The 20,616-nt window shown below is 39.9% G+C and overlaps 1 protein-coding gene across 3 annotated transcripts; it reads right to left on the bottom strand.

The window, feature by feature from the left end:
- Nucleotides 1–698: 698 nt before the first annotated feature.
- On the bottom strand, nt 699–19,664 carry TRAM1 (translocation associated membrane protein 1). 3 transcript variants are annotated; one of them, XM_065053759.1, is made up of 11 exons: nt 19,398–19,664; nt 16,266–16,329; nt 15,555–15,673; nt 15,234–15,350; nt 14,262–14,320; nt 13,782–13,866; nt 12,192–12,262; nt 12,000–12,104; nt 11,262–11,405; nt 10,091–10,251; nt 699–6,949 (listed from the first exon to the last, which is right to left on the bottom strand). In XM_065053759.1, the coding sequence occupies exons 1-11, from the start codon at nt 19,518–19,520 to the stop codon at nt 6,876–6,878; spliced, it is 1,122 nt and encodes a 373-aa protein (XP_064909831.1). In that variant the 5' UTR covers nt 19,521–19,664; the 3' UTR covers nt 699–6,875. The 3 variants fall into 3 exon arrangements, with proteins under 3 accessions (XP_064909831.1, XP_064909830.1, XP_021142595.1); XM_065053758.1 differs by having other exon boundaries at nt 6,302–6,949; nt 15,555–15,676; XM_021286920.2 differs by lacking the exon at nt 19,398–19,664 and adding an exon at nt 18,187–18,280 and having other exon boundaries at nt 6,302–6,949; nt 15,555–15,676.
- Between the last annotated feature and the right edge of the window lie 952 nt (nt 19,665–20,616).

A 20,616-nucleotide genomic window follows, 5' to 3' on the forward strand; every position in this document is an offset into this window, starting at 1 on the left:
TGCTGGGATCTGTGGTCAACCCCTCCACCATATAGCAAATCCAACCCATGGGAGGGTAACGCTCATGGCAAAAGCTTCCTAGAAACACTCCAGCTTGCCCTAACTCTGGTGACAGTTCTTAGTTCCCACTATCTGGCCTGGATCTTCCACGGATCAGTGTAGAGGTTCATGCTCAGACTGCATGAAATTTTACTCTTCTACATGAGTGAAGCTGAAGTCTAGGAAGGCTTTAAAAGTTGCTCAGCTGAAGAGGCTGGAGATACTTGGATTTGAGTAGTAAACTCCCAGACCACACCGGACACTGCCCAGTGCAGTTTTTCATATTCTCTCCCCAAGTTCATGGTTCCCAAGTTCGAAAGCACTACTCAAAGGATACAAAACACTGCGGAAGAGTTACAGCAAACCCCGCCTTCCCAAGAGGAAAGACCAACACAGCTTCTCAAGTTAACAGAAGGCAAGAAACTCAGTCTTGAATTCCTGGTAATTTTGTGCAAGCTCCACCTCCAGCCTGAGTTACAAGGCATTGCTCTTCAGCTTCAGGAGGTTTCCTGGCTCTGTGTTCGCTAGTTCAAGTGAATATCCCCAAACAGAACATTGCATTTGTCTTTGAGCAGTATCTCTCCACGACTGCTGGGCTGTCGGCAGGACCAGATGCAATCCACATGCCTCCAATTTTGTAACAGACTATTCAAGCACAGTTTTCATTCGATACTCTTTATTATGATATCCAGGAAAACAATAACAAGGTGATTGCTTATTACAGCTTCCACAGACCGGGGCTCCAGGCCTTACTGCCCTGGGTACACACACGTGCGCATACACACGCACACACACAAAAGACAACCCTTGTCACAAAGAACTTACAATCTAAACCAAAACAAAGATAATGATTAATCAAGAAACAAAGAGGAGGAATCACCTGCGTGAGAACACAAGATAGTTTTGGCTTGGCTTTTAGTTTGGAGTTTAAGAGTTGAAATTCCTGCCCCGTTACAGTATTCTTCTCATCATGGGCTGAATTTTTACCAGTTAATTACAATACAAGATATATTCTTCAACATATATAACCAAAGTAAGAAGACAAAGATCAGGTGCTAGACCATCATTTGTCAAGTTTTATACAGCAAAGCTACAGTCTAGAGATTCAGAGATCTTAAGTACTCAGTTTCCTAAATACACCACCATCCAGAAATACTAGTTTCTGCTACAGCAGTCAAGACTTACTAATACATTTTTTTACTTCAGGATATCAAATTGCCTAACCCTTGTGCATGGAATGAAGTGACAACTGTGTTGTGGTGCATGATAATGCCTGACCTTTGATGTTAACCACAATAAATAAGGAGCAAGAACAAATACTGAAAAGCTATCAAATTATAGAGCTACACTTTAGCTGCTCTGATTCTGCAAAGAGTTTCAAACACAAAAAAGAAGAAAAAGGACTTGTCATTTCTGGCACTCACATCACAGACTTGCCATCCTTGAGCTGGATAAAAATATTTTGTGGAAACCTAAAATAAAAGTGACAGGACACATAGACGGAGATCAAGAGCAAGTGTATTGGATTCAAAACTAGGTAGCATGTTTTTTTTTTTTTTTTAAACCTGAAATGAGAATTGTTGCCTTTTGTCTTGTGAACGTCAAAAGAACTTCTCTGAAAGGCAAAAGGAGGCCGACTGCAGCAGCAGCCCAGCGCTCCTCACCAGCGTTCGCACAAGGAGAACTGACAACTGTAGATGCCAATAGAAGTTCTGCTCCACCCACAAAGGCACTTGCTATCTGGGCATGAGCTGTATCCAAACATGACATTGCAACGCAAGTTGTACCGTAATGTATTCATCTGAAAGAGTTTTGGTTCCCATTAAGTGGGTTCTGATGATGCCCAACATATCAATGTGCTTATTTCTTGCATGTCTGATCCAGAAACGCTCCTGCATTGCTTCTCTTTTAGTTCTGAAGAGCACAACAAATTCCTTAAAGAGTAAAGAACTAGGCTTATCAGATCCTAAGCTGAGTAGTTCAGGGAGCAATGAGAAGAGGGGATACCTGCCAGACATCCACCACCACAACCTATAATATATATATATTAAAAAAAAAATAAATCCCCAAAACACAAGCATGGACAGATGCAGTGCTCTAAGGATAATCCACAACTGACAGCGTGAGAACTGACAATATGATGAACACATAACTAATGTCAGCCCTTTGAAGCATCTTATTCTTTTTAAAGGATCTCCTACATTTTCCCCACACCTTAATTTCATAGGACATTTGAATACCCTGAGCAAGAGGTAACCCAAGTATTTGTGTGACAAGATGACTATTACTACAGCCTCCAGGCACCAAACCACAGCTCCCTAGAACGCAGGATCTCTACACAGGCTCTCACCGGCCTGATGTTACAAATACTACGATTGTCCCTATTTACTGTTCAAGTCTGTTCAATACTGACATTTTCCATAGAGAACAATTAGGACAGCAATGACCAACACTTCACAGGGAGCCTATTGAAGCTGCCAGTCTCCATCTTCTGTAAGACAGGTCCAAAGGGCTGAGTCACAAATGGAATCAAACCCAAGTATGACCTTGGAAACAGCTGGTGAACTTCTTGAAAACAGGGAAACAAAATTAGAGAAACCAAACAAACTTTCCCTCCACATACCTAGGCAGGCCTACAGTCTAGAAGACCTGGACCTACTTCAACACATAAGGGGTTAATGTGGACAAAAAATCATCCCACACCAAAAAAGCAAAAAGCCTGTAGTTTCCCGGCTGTTAAGAATTCCTGTATCTACACCACCAGTATCATCTTGCACTGCTTGGAAACCCCGAAACAATGTCAGACAAAAGGTATCTATCCCAGTACAGTAAAGCATATCAAGTATCTCCCCTTCCTCCACAATATATGACAAAAATCCATTAAGACTCCAAATATTTGGCATATAGGAACTACCAGAGAGACCATCTCCCGTCTGGTATTGATGAGGGGAAGGCTTCCAATGAGATCTTTCAACTCATACTGTAATAGAGTATAATTTTCAACCAAGGGCACAGTCGAACAAGGTAGCTGCCTTAGAGCTTGACTGGCCTTTTCCCTGCACCTTTTCTTCTTGCTTGTACATAAATACTTGTGTACCTCCAGAATTACTATCACGCAATGAATCCAGGAGGAAAAACAACTTCATAAACAAGCTGTTTTTCAGCTGCACCATCTCCCAGATCTAGCTCACCATGCAACCAGAAAGGCTTGGGCTAGACAAAGCAAGGGACAGAAACCCAGTTTTGGCAGCAACCTACATCACTTTCAGCATGGCATAAGCGTGAAAATGCTCTCTTTAATATGAAATTTTGCCTCTGACAAAATTATCTCAGGTGCAGTTCATCAGAAATCTGCAAAGAGCAGAAGGACTGTAGATGTGTGTTAACCCTTTTTACAGAAGTCTGAATACTTGTACCAAAGTACCACACTGGTTATTACAATTCTGGGTAATGTGACTCCATAAACACAACTAAAATTTTCAAATGAAAAGGTATTCAGGAAAAATATCAAATGCTTACAAAAAACTACTGATTTTCTAAATGCATTATCCCACCATACTTAATTTACTTTCAGTATATTCTAACATCAGCAGAAATAACCTATGTATTTTCTCTTCATAGCAAATCCTTGATCATTCCCAGATTTGGGGATGGGATCACCTGCAAAGCAGTATTTCCAAAGAGCCAAGTTCACAAATAATTCACACAGGAGAAATCAATCTCTGCAACCACTCAAGAGGAGAAAGTGTTGAGATAAAAACAAAAACTCTGAAAATTATTTTCAGCTGCTGTGCGTTCCTTGTTTATACATTGAAGTCACATATAATTACTTAGTAAAAGTAAAACACTGGTTTTGATAGTAAATTCTGGCATGTAAACCAAACATACATTTTGGGGGGGGGAAAGGCTTGAAGTAATTTATTTTAAGTCTTGGAAAGTTCTGACAAGATGGGACAGGGAGGAGGGAGTTTAATATATTGAAAAAAAACAAACAAACAACAAACCCAACAAAAACAAACTAAAACAAAATTAAACAAAAAACAAACCCAACGAACCTTATTCACAGTCTCTATGAATTACTCAATTCAAATCCATCTAAGTGGACAAAGCCGCCTCTTTGTGGGACGTGGTAACTGAGCACAATAAATTATTACAGCTTAAGCAAAAATTTTGTTAGGCATAGGAACATAATCATGATCTCTTTGGTCATTTCCATTTCTAATTTTTCTCATTTCATAACGAAGAAAACACGATTAGACAGCTGATGTTCTTCCAGCTTACTGAATCCCAGATCACAAAGAGCCAAAATGCAATAACATTTGAAAAAACAGTTTTAAGCAATTCAAAAGAAGTTATCCAGGCAAAGAAGAATCTTATGTCAAAACAACATCAAACTGGAAACAGAATCTCAAAATCTTCTAAATCAATGGGGGTGTCCACCCCACAGTAGCAAATTAAAAGTTACTGCTTTTGCCTGATCCAAAATTATAAATAAGTATTTTTAATTATAACACAAGAGACCCTGGCTTCCAATACTCTACCCGAATTCTAGAACAACTGAAATTATTCTCTATTACCGGGCAGAAAGCAACAATTCCCATAAGGCAAGGATGAAGATTAAGTCAAAGTGGAAAAAAAAGTGCTTTTTTAAAAGTCCAAAGGCCAAGAACGTCTGTAAGGCCAAAAGGAGACAAAAAGCAACATTAGTATTAGCAGGCAAGAATTCACTCTTTTGAAGTTTTTAGAAGTTTAAATTTCAAGACTACTGTGCCAAAGAGTGAGGTTCACAAGAAACAGTTTGCCTTTGGGAAACAATTATTACAACCCTTGGACTCTGAAAGGTCTTAAAGATCTCAAGCAGTACCTTAAACGCTCCCTTCATAATTTGTTCCTCCATCCTTTGTGATTTTGACAACGTCAGTACTACCAGATATTACAAGCAAACTGATTTAAAGTCAAAGTAACAGAGTAGAAACTTTAAAAATTTGCCCCTTTTGGCTTAAGGTTCAAATTGAGAGCAAGGCACACAAAATCCATGAAGGTCTTTTTAGAAACATAAGATATGAAACATGATTTTGTGCAGTGAGTATGTAACAGATATTCACTTCCCTCAACATTTTCGAGTTCCAATTTTCCAGTTTTGTGGCCAGATCAGAGAGATTCAGTTTCACCACTTGAGTTTTATTTATTCAAATCAAGACATGGTTTAGCTACTGCCACTGGAGCAGCCTGGGTGTATTACAGGGTGTGCTGCCCCAGGGTTCTCAAGCTAAGCAAGTCCAGTTCTGTCAAATCCACTAAGAAGCTGTGAAGCAAGTACTCAAGAACTGCGATTAAAATTACCCCAAACATCTAATAAGTTATACTGCAATAACTCTAAAGAGCACTCAACAATTGAAGAATGGATAGTTCCTTGCAGTGAAGATTTTGTACTAGAAACATTTATTCTGTATACTAAGCAACCAAACTGTAGAAGATACAGAATGTAGATTTATTATTTTCTCGGGTATAAACTCAGCTATAGTAACAGTTTTTAATTAAAACTATTTTATTTATCAGCTTCATGGCTCATAATTACCGCTCTCAATCAATAAGCAGTCCAATACTTGGGTTGACTTGCAAGATTAATTTAGCAACTTCTTAAGACTGAATTAAATCTCTAACTCATTCTCAAGTGAAATGGTACAGAGAAAACATTAACTGCATCTTAAACTGGAAAATAGACCGGAGAAATCTTCACGTTGAATACAATTATGAGAGACAGATAATGGAAAAATTCTTAAATTAAGATTTTTCCAGTTGTAGTAAAGGGCACAATAAATCAGTTTTCAGAAGCTGTAGCTTTTAAATATTTTTTCATAAAAATATATATATATATAGGAGAAATCAAGCTATTTCCTAACAGCAGTGAAACAAAGCAAAGCAGGTAGAATAAAGGAATGTTTCTCATAACTTCACCCATTTATCTAAATTTTCCTCTTCGTGGAGCCTTAAATGCCTCCTAAAACAAACACAACACACGGTAAGAACTGCCACCCTCTAAAATCAGACAGACAAGTTTTCAAAGAAGGTCCAACACACACTAATTCTGCAAGATACGTACACTTCAAAAACACAGGAGTAAACAGTGCTACCCAAATCAACTCTTTCTATGACCATACACACTTCCTTCTATTTTTCAAGTGCTAAACCTACATCTCAAGAAAGTTTTTTTGTTCCTTGTAACAGATTTCTAACCAACAAACAATAAGACTCTGCAACATTTCCAATTAGTTCAGCTTTGTTTTAATGATATGGGGCAATTCTTAGAGCAGACATTATGTAGCCAATAACTACAAAATAGAGGTTTATTGGTGTGGTCTCAGAATCCCAATTTGAACTGTAAATTTGAATCAAGGCAATTAACTGAAAAGCCAGAGTATCTGAAAATGCATATTGAGTTTTTACTTCAACCTTGCAATACTTCTTGAAGAACTTGGAAAAAGTGAAGTTGGTAGAACAGCATATATCACCAAGATTACAAAAACTGGAAGGAAATAATACATTGCAACAGTGATCCTCATTAAGTGAAGTTATTTCATCACAATAAATGTTTAAAAAAGTGTCAATGTTATTTAAAAAGTGTTGTATTCCCCCCCACAAGTATTTGAAGACAGATAAACCCTTTTTCCTTAGTCAAAATGGCTTCTAAAAAAAGTTTCTCAAAACAACAGCAATAATCAAAAAACATGAACTGTATTTCCTTTAATCCATAACATCTCTAGCGCTGAAGGGCCATCCATGTAAAAAGCAGATTCTTTGGGGACATTAGTCAATTAACTTAATAAAACCCAGTTTTACGAGGATTTATCCTTCCTGCTACGAGGCGAGTCTGCTCCATTTGAGGTCACTGTTCCATTTATTCCATTTTCTAGAAAAAAGAAGAAAACATTTTTGAAATATGAGACGCTTTATATTTTATTACACTTTCGTAGATCCCATACAGTCTTTTAACTTCTTTTCTGATGTATGGTCTTCATTAAACCTCATCATTATAATTCCTAACGCACTAGTATAATCAAGTTTTTACACAGTGCAAAATTTAAAGTTTACTACAATCGAGTCCAGTTTGCCGACATGGCCAGACACAGAAATGTGTGCATTATATACATCCAGACTGAAAATCTAGACCCACTATAGTATTTTAGAAGATATTCTCTTAAAAAGTAAAATACTCAATCTGTAGATGAGACTGACCGGTGAAATTCTGGAGACATACAGTACATATACTATAAAGACCTGTGCCAGGGGACCGTGCATCTCACCTATTTTGTATTTAAATTCTCGCTAAAATTACATTTCTTTGCTTACCTTTACAAGTTTTTCATATATATAGGAAATCTTTATACACATATACTTTTCAGTTCTATATGTTAAAGTATATACTTTTATTTATGCTCTGATGAAGATATTTACGTAGATGAGATGGACAGAAGTAAAACACTCGTTAGATTTGAGGTGAGTATGTGTACATGGAAAGAGTTCAAGCACAAGACCAGGCACCTATCTAAGAACACAAAGCAAGAATGTGTTCCCAGGTGCAACATTCTACTTCTATCCCTTGTTTGGGCCAACTTAAAGACCTTGAGAGTTTGAATCTGTTCAAGTACCACAGCAACCATTTGACAGCAGAAATTTCCCCTAGAAAAACGACCCACAATCTGTGGATTTATAATGCACATGACTTATAGTAAAACAGATCCAACATGATACCATCTTGAAATAAAAGTATCCCCCTTTTTCAGTGTCACCACAACCCAAGGAAGCAGAAATGTTGCCTGACAGTAACTGTATTTATAGAATGGATCTGAAGAGCAGAGCGCACAGCCAGCTACCATGCTTGCTGCTTAACATCTCTGCTCTGACTTGAAGTATCGTTCTGACTTCAAGCAACTGTTGTGGGTTTTTTTGTACAAATAATTGGTTAAATTAATGTTTCCCATCTGCAGATGTGCTGCAGTTCACCATAGAGTGTGGCCAATCCACAAAAAACAACTCTTGATCTCCTCCTCCCCCCCGCTACACCCAAATGCTCCCATTTATACAAACAAGCACTAAAACAAAAAATAAAAATCAGAAACATGACAATGAGACCATACAGGAACCCAATTAGTCACATAGTAACAGTCAAAGTCTATCCAACACATTTGGTTGTAAATGACACCACCACTTCAAGCCTATATAAGGTGGTGTTTGGATACTTTAAATAAAGTACTAAAGTTTAAATCAAGAGTTAGATCCAAGCCAGCTAACTGAAATCATATTTTCTTAAGCAGTTAAGTCAAAACAAGTGAAAGTAAAACAAAGAACAAGAATCAGCATGTGCCTGGGTACCCCACCCACATCACAAGTAGGATTTTTCTACTGTCATTTCTTGCTTTTGGCACAGTCTAAAAGTAAAACATTTTATTGTGCCCTGGCTCCCAAAAATCCATCCAATCACAAAGAAAAAAAAGACTGTTTTAAAGAGTTTAACTGCATATATTACTCTTTCAAAAACACTGTCTTGCTGCATCCTGTGCAAGTGTTCTAAACAAATAACATTACAGGAATCTTCAAAACAGAAGAATCTGTAACAACACTAACATTCTGGATTCTAAAGTTATTTTCTTTCCATTTAAAATAAGCTGTAAAATTCCCCAGTCTTTAAAGACAGGCACAGCTCAATTATTTTGTGAATTAAACCACAATTCCAATTAACTGACTCTTTCCTTATTCCTTTACCACCTGCAAATCTCCATTGAACTTGGGTGAAAAACAGCAAATTCACCAAATTACATGAATGAAACAATTTAAGAGATTTTTAAAAGCTACTACATTTTTGACTCACTCATTAAAATGCCATTTAAGTTTATGCTTTAAAAATATCTGTCCTAGAAGATTTAAATTAATTCCACAAAAACACAGTAAGATGCAATAAACATGAAGCTCTGATTATGCAGGACATGTACTTAAGAAACTACCTTCACTCAATTAAAAGAGTCCAACCATATTTTCTAATGAAAACGAGAAACCTCAACACCACATAAAAGCCAACCTGTGATAATTACAAATGATCAAAAGGATTTACAGAAATACTGTATAAAGTAAGAAAGAAAGGAAAGGAAACAAAACAAAACAAATCAGTGAATTGATCTCTGACCATGACACTCAGTTCTCAGTGCAAATGGTCTTCACGCTCAATATATCAAGAAGTGGCAGGTTGGCAATACATGACTGCTACTAAAGAATCATGCTGAAATAAGCTTTTGAAATGACTTAAGCAGTTTTTTAAAAGTGCAGAAGTTATTCAAACTAGCAATTAAATACATACAAGTTTAACTGTTGGTACAACAGAAATACAGAAGTGTGTGGATTTTTTTTTTATGGAATACAGAATTTTTCTTGTAGGAAAAAGCATTCAGTTTGTCTTTCATGCCCTTTTCATAAAAAGAGCATGACATAATCAAGAGGTAAAATCTGGAATGATTAGTTCATTTCCAAATGCTTCTACACAGGTTTAGAGCAGTAAGTAGTTATGTGCCCAAAGAAGTATACAAATTCTACTTTTATAAAAACAGTCCAACATAAACCTATTCCCTTGATGGATCATCTAACCACCTCTTGTCCTAAAACCTCAGAATTCAGTGGCAATAAAAACAAGCTTGAAATTCACTGCAAGAAGTAATTGATTACAAAAACAGATCTAAAAATATGCCTATTCCCTTTTTATAAGGGAACAAAACGTAAGCATGATACATTTTGCTCAAGTAATATAATTAGCAATAATTAAAATCTCACATTGCATTAACTAAAGAAAAGGTAATTCATTCAGTCAATTAGAAGAGGAAAAAAAAACCCCAAACAATTAATATACAGTGTTTTTTTTAATCAAAAAAACCTCCATTATATATTCACCAATACTGTTTCTGTAACTGAGTCATCTCACTCGCAAGTTAAACATAAAAAGGCTTTCCATTACCTAAAGTTGCTTTTGCGAAGTCAAGGCAACAGAAAAACTTAAAATACAAACCTCTTTCTTTTCTGGAGCTCTTTCCTTTAGCTGATACGAACTTCTTTTTCACTGACTGAGGCTGAGAAGAAGAATGCTCTCTCCACCTCCGAAGCTGGAAATTAATGAACTTCCACATCATAAATGCTTGAGCCATGCAGATGGAGGCCAGCACACTGATTCTAGAAACAAAACACAGGTAAAGGTTTATCAGTAAGTTTAACTCACTATTTGAATGCAAAAGGAAAGTAGAACACCACCTCATATATTTTTTTGCATGTCATAAACTGCCTTTTTACTCAGCTTCCTGAAACACATTATTGATTCTTTCTAAACAACATGAATTTGTGATAGTTCAGTTTTGTTTAGGGTTTTTTCTTCTGACTTCCCCTGCCTCTTCCTAGTAACATCCATTTTCTAAGCCATGAAAGACTCAGCTCACAGAGCGTGACTGGGTTTAGCACAGCTGAACAAAACTAAAATATACAGTGAGAGTGAAGCCTTTGCCCCTTCATCAAAACTGGGAAATACTAAATTTCTTTCCTGTTTTCTGTTTTCTCAGTATTACTCTCAAGATATCAGGTGGTAACAGCTGGAAATGGTTTAAGAGAGTCTTGCGTTCTGAGTAGCAATTCTGCAGGGTAGTGCTGATATTGACAAGGTTTCAATAACTTCTTTTTCTGGATTTAATTCATAAAAAGGCCAGGTGGTTGGCTGAACATTCTGCATCACATATGTTAGGAAAGTTCTCTATTCTCTAACACACAGCATGCATAGGAGCCACAATAAAGGCAGAGAAAGAGACAGGAATCTTCAACCAGGGCCAAAGATGCTCTGGGCATAACGCCTTGACCACTACAGATAAACTCACTGCAACTGTATCTAGAATTCAATTCACTAACTCCAAAACATTTGAAAGTGATCTCTGTAATTGGATATATTCCTTTTCTGTTTTCTTCTGGCAAAAAAAAAAAAAAGAGCAGTCCGATTTCTCAGCTGCAGACTGTAAATTCTTCAATTAATTTCACTGTGCCTTACAAGTTTGTCATGTAAGCTATTCCTATTGATCCCATTGACTGCAAGAAAACACCTAAGCATTCAAAATTACTGGCATTAAAACCATATCATCTATATTGTGTATTTAACACAGGTTTACAGCTCCTGCTTAAGAACTGTTCCAAGTTTACTGTACCTGACAGCCAGGATATTAAAGTTTCCAGTACTGAAATTCAGCTGCTGATCTTCTGCTCTTGCCAGTCCAAAGCCAAAAGTGAGGACTGAGAGAATCAAGGTGAGAAGCCTTCCCAAAACAAAAAGAACTGCCCAGAGTGAAAATCTACAAAGAAAAACACCACAAACACTAAACAAATTTTCCATTCACAACACAAGTACTAACAATGCAAATGTTCACTCTTCACCACGTGAATTTGTTTGAAATTTAAGAACTTACCTAAATTGATTATTTTGTACTTATCCTAAACTAGCCTTGGATTTCTAATACTCATAGAAAATAAAAAGCAAGAAAAGCCCTGTCTCACAATCTCTTTTTACAAACCAGAAGTACAAAAGTATGTTCTGAAAACTAATTTCTACTCAACAGAAAGTGCTTTCCATTACTTTCAAACATGAGTGTGTTATCAGTTCCTGTAGAACTAGCTGTATAAGCAACCTATGCTGCTCTTTTCTCAACATTTTTTTTTAAAGTATTGGCTCATATTACAAGATTTTATTTCATTTTACACTGCTACTACTTTGACTTAAACAGACAAAGTAGAAAATAGATGTTTTAGTGATTTTAAAATTATTCTGGAGAACTGTGGCATCTAAGGCAACACTGTTTGGCTTCCTTCTAATTTTGGTTTCTGGTTAGTTAAATGCACAAGGTTTTGAGACAGAAATTACATGAATTTAAAAGATAAAGGCTACTTACCCTTTCTGGTACCTTTCATCACTGAAGTAGAAAAGACGGGATATGTGGAAAAGAAATTCAACAAAGTAATGCAATACCAGAAGAACAAGTCCAAGATGGGTCAGACTATCAAAACAAATAAAACAAACATTCAGACATTTTGTTAGATGTTTAAGACAGAATGAAGTCAGCAAAGGGTTACAATTGACTTACTTCAGGAGATAGGCTCCCGCAATATGGAATAGATAAAGTCCAATGTAGACAATCTGGCGAAAGATATCTTCCTATTAAGGAAAAAAGTAATTATGCATTATACATAATATTATACATTATTGTACAATGTCATATATTATTACAAACTACTCCCTAGTCTTCAAAATTCTTCTTGGTTTACCAGCTACCTTAATGTGGCCTGTTCTGGCACCAAATTATTCAGCCTAGATTGTCCAATTCCACACATAACTTATTGCTTACTTACCAATAATATTTGGTATCTTACACATACCATGAGAAAATGCATCAAACATGAAAAGGATGCTTTTTAAACAGGGCTCACTCGTATTTGATATGACCTGTGAATTTGCACTAGCTATCGCAATACTTATTTGGTATGCATTACTGTATCATCAGATAACTTCCTACAATTCAGAATGTTTGCTGCCCATCAGATTCTGTCAGATTGCTACAGAAATAAAATAACAGTCTGTGAACCAAAATGAAAAGGTTTCTGAGTACTGGCATCTACTTTAAAATTTCAAGATCATCCAAGATTCTAGCACACTGTTGCTAGCAAATACAGAAAATAATGTTATTAACCATCCTACCGAGGGAAATGGAGGGATGAGCAGGCAGCATGTGATTTTAGTGGACAGCTGAGGCTAAACTACAACACCATCAAATCCATCCCTTTCCAGTTTAGAGGTAAGAATGCTGTGGGGGACCATATCAAAAGCCTTAACAGAAGTTCTGGTACCTGACATCGGTGGCTCTTCCCTCATCCACTGATGCAGTCACTCTGCTGTAGAAGCCCACTAAATTAGTCAAGCATGACTTGCCCCCTCGGTGAAGCCACGTTGAACAGTTTAAAACAGAAATCTTTAAAAAGTAAACTGCATGTGAAAAATAAGCCTGAGCAAAATCATGCAAAAAGGCTACTTATATTGGTCCAGCAAGATAAAAAGTGTGCTACAAAAAGTCTCCAGTAAGCTCAAAAGTTTTGAGAACCACAACAGAGAAAACTCTTGGCGGGGACAAAAAGGATGCTGTTAAAAACTGAGCATTGAAAAACATCTCAGTATGTGGCTAACCAGAACTTCTGCTGAAGACAGTGGTATTTAAATCAAATCCCAGAGTTTAATGTTCCCTGGATTTACAAAATTATTCACTGCTTATATTTTACACCTATATAATGATTCATGAAGCAACTGTGATTTCAATGAGACTATTCAGACTACTAATTACAAGAAACAAAAGAGAGCTGGAAAACAAAATCTCACATTTGTTTGCTTGAAGGAAAATTACTTTAGTAGATAAGAAACACTAGTAATTTTTATTTACAGAACAGATATATAGCAATTTTACTGCAATTAGAAATACAGGATTTAACTGGAAAGAAAAAAATGTACCTTCTCACACACCAACATTTGAGCACCCAAAAGTCCATCAGGAAAAGTGGGTAACACAAATAAGAACAGGTTAAGAAATCTAGGGTAACACATTACTCTGGAAGTCCAAAAAAAATTAACTATTTCATTGTTCAGGTTGCTTGCTTTGGCGTTCTTTCAATTTACATTTTGAACTTACTTTTTTAGTTTTCTGGAAGTACAATTCTGGAAAAGCATGAAACCAGTATGCCAACTGTAAGATGTAGAAAAACTTCATTTGAAACCTGTACAATATAGCAAGAATTGAAAAATATTATTTTTTTATTAATGAAGTTAAAACACTTCAGAAGCTTTCTAGTGAACACATTTAATCACTGTCTCTAACGAAAGAAAAACATTGATCCTTCCTGCCAGCCAACTCATAAGCAAGTTTTTTAAAACAAAATCTTTAAGACAAAACTTTCACAAACTTAATTCTTTACATAGTAGTCTACAGAAGGAAAACTCTGTATGCTACAAACTGACAGAGAATCAAGTTCCTCCATAAATATGAGTGAAAATACACTAGTGACTAGTATAGTTTTACAGACTATCTATTCTACACAGATTGTACATAACACACCCTAAGTTTAAAACACTTCCCCCTCTCCCCAACAATCCGCTAAGGAAGAGGCCTTACGGAATCAGAGTGTGCGGGTAGTCCCTCCACAGAGAAGTTGGATCTGATATATAGTTCTCCTACAAAAACAAACAAAAAATCCCAATGAACTCTCAGAGATGCTACTTCCTAGTCAGAAATAATGAATTAACATACATGTGTGTATTTATGTATATGCGTATGTGTACATATAAATGTGCACACATCTACATACACAAGTAAAAGCTGCAGATTAATGAATTTCCTTTTACAAAAAAAACAAAAAAACAAAAAACAAACCACAACCCCACAAAACAAAAAAACCCCACCAAACTCCCAAACCAAAAGACAGCTGTATTGGCTTAGGAAAATAAAAAGCAACCAAACAAACCAAGCATTCATTCGAGACAGAATGTCCTTATGAGACAGAGGTTATTTTAGCATCACTACTACAGCCGTAAGCCTTTCCTTGTGAACTGCTGACAAGTTTTCAGCTTAATTAAGAGAAAGAAAGTTTTTTCAGGAGTCATTATGTTAAGGGAAAGAAAAAACCAAACAACGAAAACACACTCTTTCCCTTTTTTTAAACTAAGCTCACACATAAACAGCTACTAGCAAAGACCATGCCAATCGAAAGCACACGCTTGCTTGAGCCTAGAGCACTCTGTCCATACGCCCATTCCCTAGGCTGCCAAAATGCTATGTATGATAGTTTTTGAACACTTATTTTATACTACTAAGCTGACATAGAAAAAATACAGAGAATGAAGTACTATAATAGAGTTTAGAAGTTTTTCCTTGGTCAGTTGATAGTAAATAAACTCTGACTGAGCAACACTAACACTACTGGACTTCATACTCAGTTATGACTAAAACTTGCACAGAATCCCTAAGGCTTGTTCCTGCTTTAATTTTAAAACTAACTGAAAACAGAAAAATAAACCAAAACCTTATTTATCATCATCATAAGTGAAGTTTTTGAAAGCTCAGAATACAAAGAGAAAGCATACTTACAGAGACAAGAATACTTGTTCCCCAAACACAGGAGAAAAGGTAGAATGCACTAAGTTGCCCAGACTCATTGAACTTGCTATGCTTTGTTTTTGAAAAGTGCATTTTCCTGTTAATTTTCTGAAAGAAAAGTCTGTTGTTATTTATATGTTTAACATTTATCTATTAACTGTGCTAAAAGTTTCAATGCATGTTTTAACAGTTAAAGTAAGTTAAAAGTAAACTTTTGCATTAAAGTTAATAGCCTTAAAGCCTTAATAGCCTTAAAGTCTAATTAAAACTTCACAATTATCTTGATGAAAGGAATTAATATTTTGTACTTACATCCAGTATGTACTCCTGAATTATAGCATGTATGATTATTGCTACAAGCATGTAGAAGAAAATTGTAGCCAAGTCTTTGATGCCATAGTGATAGAGAGAGATTGTTTCTGCAGATTGTTCTTCTGAAAGACAAACAGAACTAACTGTTAGGCACCAAAACGGTTTAATGGCTAATAAGTTTGTCTCTCAAAGTGAAACCTTTCAGGCAGAAGCAGTTTGTAGTCAGCTGAACAAACAGAAGTCAAGTTACACTGCTGTCATAACCTAGGTCACTAGGTTGTTTACAGTCATCTTCTCTGTCACATCACATACTAAATTTGACTTTGCAAAGATGTACTATAAAAATGAAAACTTGAGTGCACTTAGAAAGCTTACCTAAATGCACTGAAAGGAGCCAGTAAAATTATGTTAAACTATCTCCCCACTTTGACTAGTAAACATTGTCACTTGCAAAACCAGAATAAGAATTAACGTGAACTTATCTACCAAACTGATGGTCTTTTAGCACTAATGATGAATCCAGCAGAACAGAAACATCACCCCAACCTAATTAATTCACATGAAGTTTCACTAAAAATAAAGTGAAGTCCTTTAAAATTGCTTATTATCTATTCAAATTGACGAATTCATTTACCCTCAGTCTAGAAAGTAAGGTATACTAATAATGTCTGAATACACTGTCTCATAACTAACCTCCTGCAACATACATACCTGTGGCAGGAATGGTAACATTATACTGAAGTGTAACAAAAATGACAGCTGCTTTTGCTGTAATCTGAAAGTGAAAAAACAAAAGCGCAATAAATTCTCACAGAAATACTTATATTAAGTTGAAAACATTTGCCCATTGTTTTAACGCTCTTCCCCAGCACGTTTGTCCCCTCCCATAAAACTGATCAACTCACATTATCACACCACTTCACCTGACTTTCCAGAGGCAGAACACATTGCATGATCTCTATAGGTTTGTTTACAGAACACTCAATCTCCTCAAAGAAATATCCTCAAAAAACGACTAATAGTCACAACTACAACATTAAAACAAAAACAATTGCTGCAATTCTTTCTCCAGTCCATACTGTATTACTACACTAACAGAAAATACATATAATGCAATCTCTAGACCACGATGCATGCAGCAGTGGCTGAAAATAAACTCCAGGTAGAACTACTTTTTAATTTGACAAAATTTGAAGGTTAACATCGTATTCACAAACCTGTGGGTGACCTGGAACATGTGAGAAAAGGGATAGACAACAGAAAACCATTTCAGGCCAGCAGCATACAGACTCAGTACAACTAGCATTTTTTCGACCCTGGGCATCCTTTGGCAAGAAGTATAAAACAAAATAAATCAAATTTAGCTGTAGTGGTACTACTTCTTTACAATGGACAATAAGAAAAAGCAGAATGAACAAAAGAGAGCGAGGAAAAAAGTTTGTTCTAAAGGCTTTTTTAGGGGATGGGGTGGTGGGGGTCATACTATAAAAACCCCAATAAATAAGCAGGACCTCAAGTTCCCGTCTGTCAATAAACATAAATTGTCTTTCAACTTTAACACATCTTTGTTGAATCCCAACAGGAATAAGCATGTTTTAATGGAGAGGAAAAAATAACCATGCTTTACAATATTTACGATCTGATCATTTCTCATTGCTGTAAAAATCTAGCATCCTTGTTGCATTTATAGGATCAACAAGGAACACCACCACCACTACAAAAACAAAAGATCAAACCCCTTATGAGTCTTGGAAGGGTACTTTTGAGTATGTGAAGATACTGATTAGGTTACTACCAGCAGTTATTATTCACAAGAAATAAAATTTATTGTTAAAACTAGTGCTCTGTAAACAAGCCCTAGATTGTTTTAGGAATCCCTGACCACACAGTAGACCATTCACCCCATGTAATTTCAGGGAATCCAACTAGTTTACCTGTGTTAGTGAAGTTGCCCAGGGCTCCCTATTCATCATGGAGCCTTCAGAGGACAATTCAAAACATCAGTCATTTCTGAACTGCCCTTTGAAGGCTCTGTCAGCTACTCATCAAGTCCTGATCAGCTGCACAAGTCGAGCAGTATAAACACCTCACCATACCAACTTTAACTACAGCAGCTGATCTCCAAGACCTGTATCTAAGCATTTAAAAAAAATGCAACAATCTTCTCAGCCACACTACATCTGTACCAACAAAAGCATATGGCCCCTCTATACGCTGGGGTAGAAAACAACCTGGATTTAAAAAAAAAAAAAAAAAAGAAAGAAAAGAAAATAAGACACTTCAGCACATCCACTCCTCCCAAAACTTCCAACCCTACCAGGAACACTGTAAATAGCCAGAAGTAGACATGAAAAGTAATGGCTTAAGTCCATCTCTTTAATCTAAATCACCAGAAATCCACCATATAAGGACAGTCTTGGTGATTTTTGATAGTACACCCAAACTTAACAGCTTTCTTTGTCTGCATTTTTATTTCTTTCCATAAACATATGTGTTTCCTAACTCCACTGGCCTCTGGTGCTGAGCAGTATCAACAGCTGGATGAAATTATTCTGAAAACCACCAATGTAATCAAAAAAGGCCCACAACTCCAAACAAATGGCTAAAATGCTAAAAACACAGAAACATTTACCAAAAAGAAAATGGAAGTGTCTTATTTTGATGGGACACCACTGAGAACATTTGGGAAGCCACCCAGGTAAATTGTGTTTCCAGTTTTCTCAGAAGGCAACTGAGAAGAACCAAAAAGGCACATTTCAGATCATCTGCATCCAACACGGGGGCCCAACGCGAGCGCTTGGCCTGCAGGCAGCCCCATGGAGCAGGGCCGGCCCTCAGCCAGGCCCGAGCTCCCCTGGGCGGCTGTCAGACCCGGCCGCACCGGCCCCATCTCACACGGGGGAGGCGGGAGGTAACTTCGGCACCAGCCGCGACCCCCGGGCCAGCGGCTCCTCAAACCGCTTTTAGCGCCGGGAGCCCCATGAGGTGACGAGCGGCCCGGGGGTCTGTGGGGGCGTGGTGTGCCCGGGGAACTCGCTTCGCGCCAAGGATGGGCGCGGGAAAGGGGCCCACGCGTGCGCCCCCCACACGGCGAGCAGCGGCCGCACGTACACGTCACCGCTTGTTTCCCTTCCCGCCGCGTCGCCTGACGGGAGCCGTAGTGTCGGCGGGGCCCAGCGGGGCCGCGCACACAAAGAGCGGGGGATCGACTGTCACGGCTGGGCCTCTCCCCCGACTCGCCCCCCCCCCCGCCCCGCCGCGGTGCGACTGCGGCCACACACTCCTCCCCCGGCCGCCGCGCTCCGAGTGCCACGTAACCCCGCCGGCGGCAGGAACTGCCCGCCGCCGCGGGAGGAAGCGCGCCTCCCCTCGCCCCGTCCCCTCACGGCGGCGCCGCGCTGCGGGGGGTGCTGGGGCACGGCCTCCCCTCACAGGCGGGCAGTGCAGCAGGGTCCTGGCGGCAGCCGCGGGCTGCGCCTCTCCGGGCCGTAGACAGGGAAGAGGGCGTTCCCCGAGGGGCCGGGTCCGGGAGCACGAGCCGCGGGAAAGGCGCCCGCGTTGGCTCCTCCGGCCGTGTGGCGGGGAGGGAGATCGGCTCCTCTCTCCGCGCACAGCGGGGGCGAGAGGGTCGAGGACGGCGCGGCCCGGGAAGGGCGTGGGCTAGCTGGCAGGTGCGCCGGGAGGTGCTCGCGTGGGCTGAGCAGCAGCCGCAGCGACCCGCCGCCCACCCTTCCCGCGGCTCATCGGGACCCCCCGCCCTCCCCGCCCAGCGCCGAGAGCCCCCGGTGGAAAGGGGAGAAGGGGGACGAAGCCCCTGGGGCGGTGTCGCCGGTGCCGCCTCACCTCGAACATGAGCCCCAGCAGGAAGATGATGGCCATGCAGGACACGATGTCCGCATGGTTCTGCACGATGAACTCGTGGCTCAGCACCGGCGGGTTCTTGTTGCTTTTCTTGCGGATAGCCATGGCGGGCAGGGAGCTGGCCGCCGCCTCCCCGCTGCCAGCACAGCTCTCGCCGCGGCCAGGAAGAGGCGGAGGGGGAGGAGGCGGCCGCGCAGCCGAGGAATGGCAGCCGCCGTCCGCTTCACTCCGCCCCGGCCGCAGGGAGCAGTCCCGGCCGCCGCCAGCAGCGCCCCTGCCGGCCGGCGGGCACCTCCCGCTCCACCTCCCCCTGCCCGCCCCCGGGGGCGGTGAGGGGCAGCGCCCGGCAGTTCAAACCGACCAACGGCGGCGGCTCAGGCGTCTCCCCGCCCGCGGGAGGTCGCGCCGGGTGGTGGTGCGGGCCGGGGCCTGTCGGGAGAGCCGAGCTGAGCCGTGTCGGCTCGGGCAGCGGTGGTGCGTGCGCTGGCGCTAGGCAGGACCCCGTGTTGGGCACTGGCTCAGCTTTCCTCTCCCGCTGAGGCAGCGGTGACAGAAAACGGCCGTGAGTGTTGCCGGGCCACGGAGGAGACGGCTGCACACCAGGCTACGCGGGGCCCGTGCCCTCCTTGATGTCCTTCTCCTCCCCCGGGGATCTGGCGAATTTTGTTGCCGCCAGACCCCCGGCAGCTGGGCACCCCAAGGATGCAATTAAGCAGCCGCGCTCACCGGGCTCGTTATGGTCACGGCTGAGGCGCAGCCGCAAGGTACAGCCTGCACTGTGCTGGCAGCCCTCTCCTACCGTCCCGTCTGCTGACATTACACTGTATAGCTTGAAATAACATGCGTTATCCGAGTAACCGTAACAAGGAATCCAAGAAAGCATAAGAAGAAAAGCTACTCGGGAAATATAGGAAGGAAGAGACATTAAAAGGGAGGCTACTTGTGGATTAAAAAAACAACCAGTTTTAAACAGATTAAGAGGTCTGAGAAATCATCAGATGCAGGAAGCATCCAAGCCAAACTGAGCTGTCCTTCAAACCCTGCAAATTCATGCTACTTTTATTTATTAAAGCTCCTGGCTGACTCATATTCCTAGTGGCTATGTGGAGAAGAAAGTTCAAATAAAGGAGCAGTTTACAGCTGAAGTTTAGTGTTGTCAGGGCAGCTTTTACTGCCGGCAGCTAATGAATACAGGACAAGA

Source organism: Columba livia, chromosome 2 (assembly GCF_036013475.1).
Source record: "Columba livia isolate bColLiv1 breed racing homer chromosome 2, bColLiv1.pat.W.v2, whole genome shotgun sequence".
Taxonomy (NCBI): Eukaryota; Metazoa; Chordata; class Aves; order Columbiformes; family Columbidae; genus Columba; species Columba livia.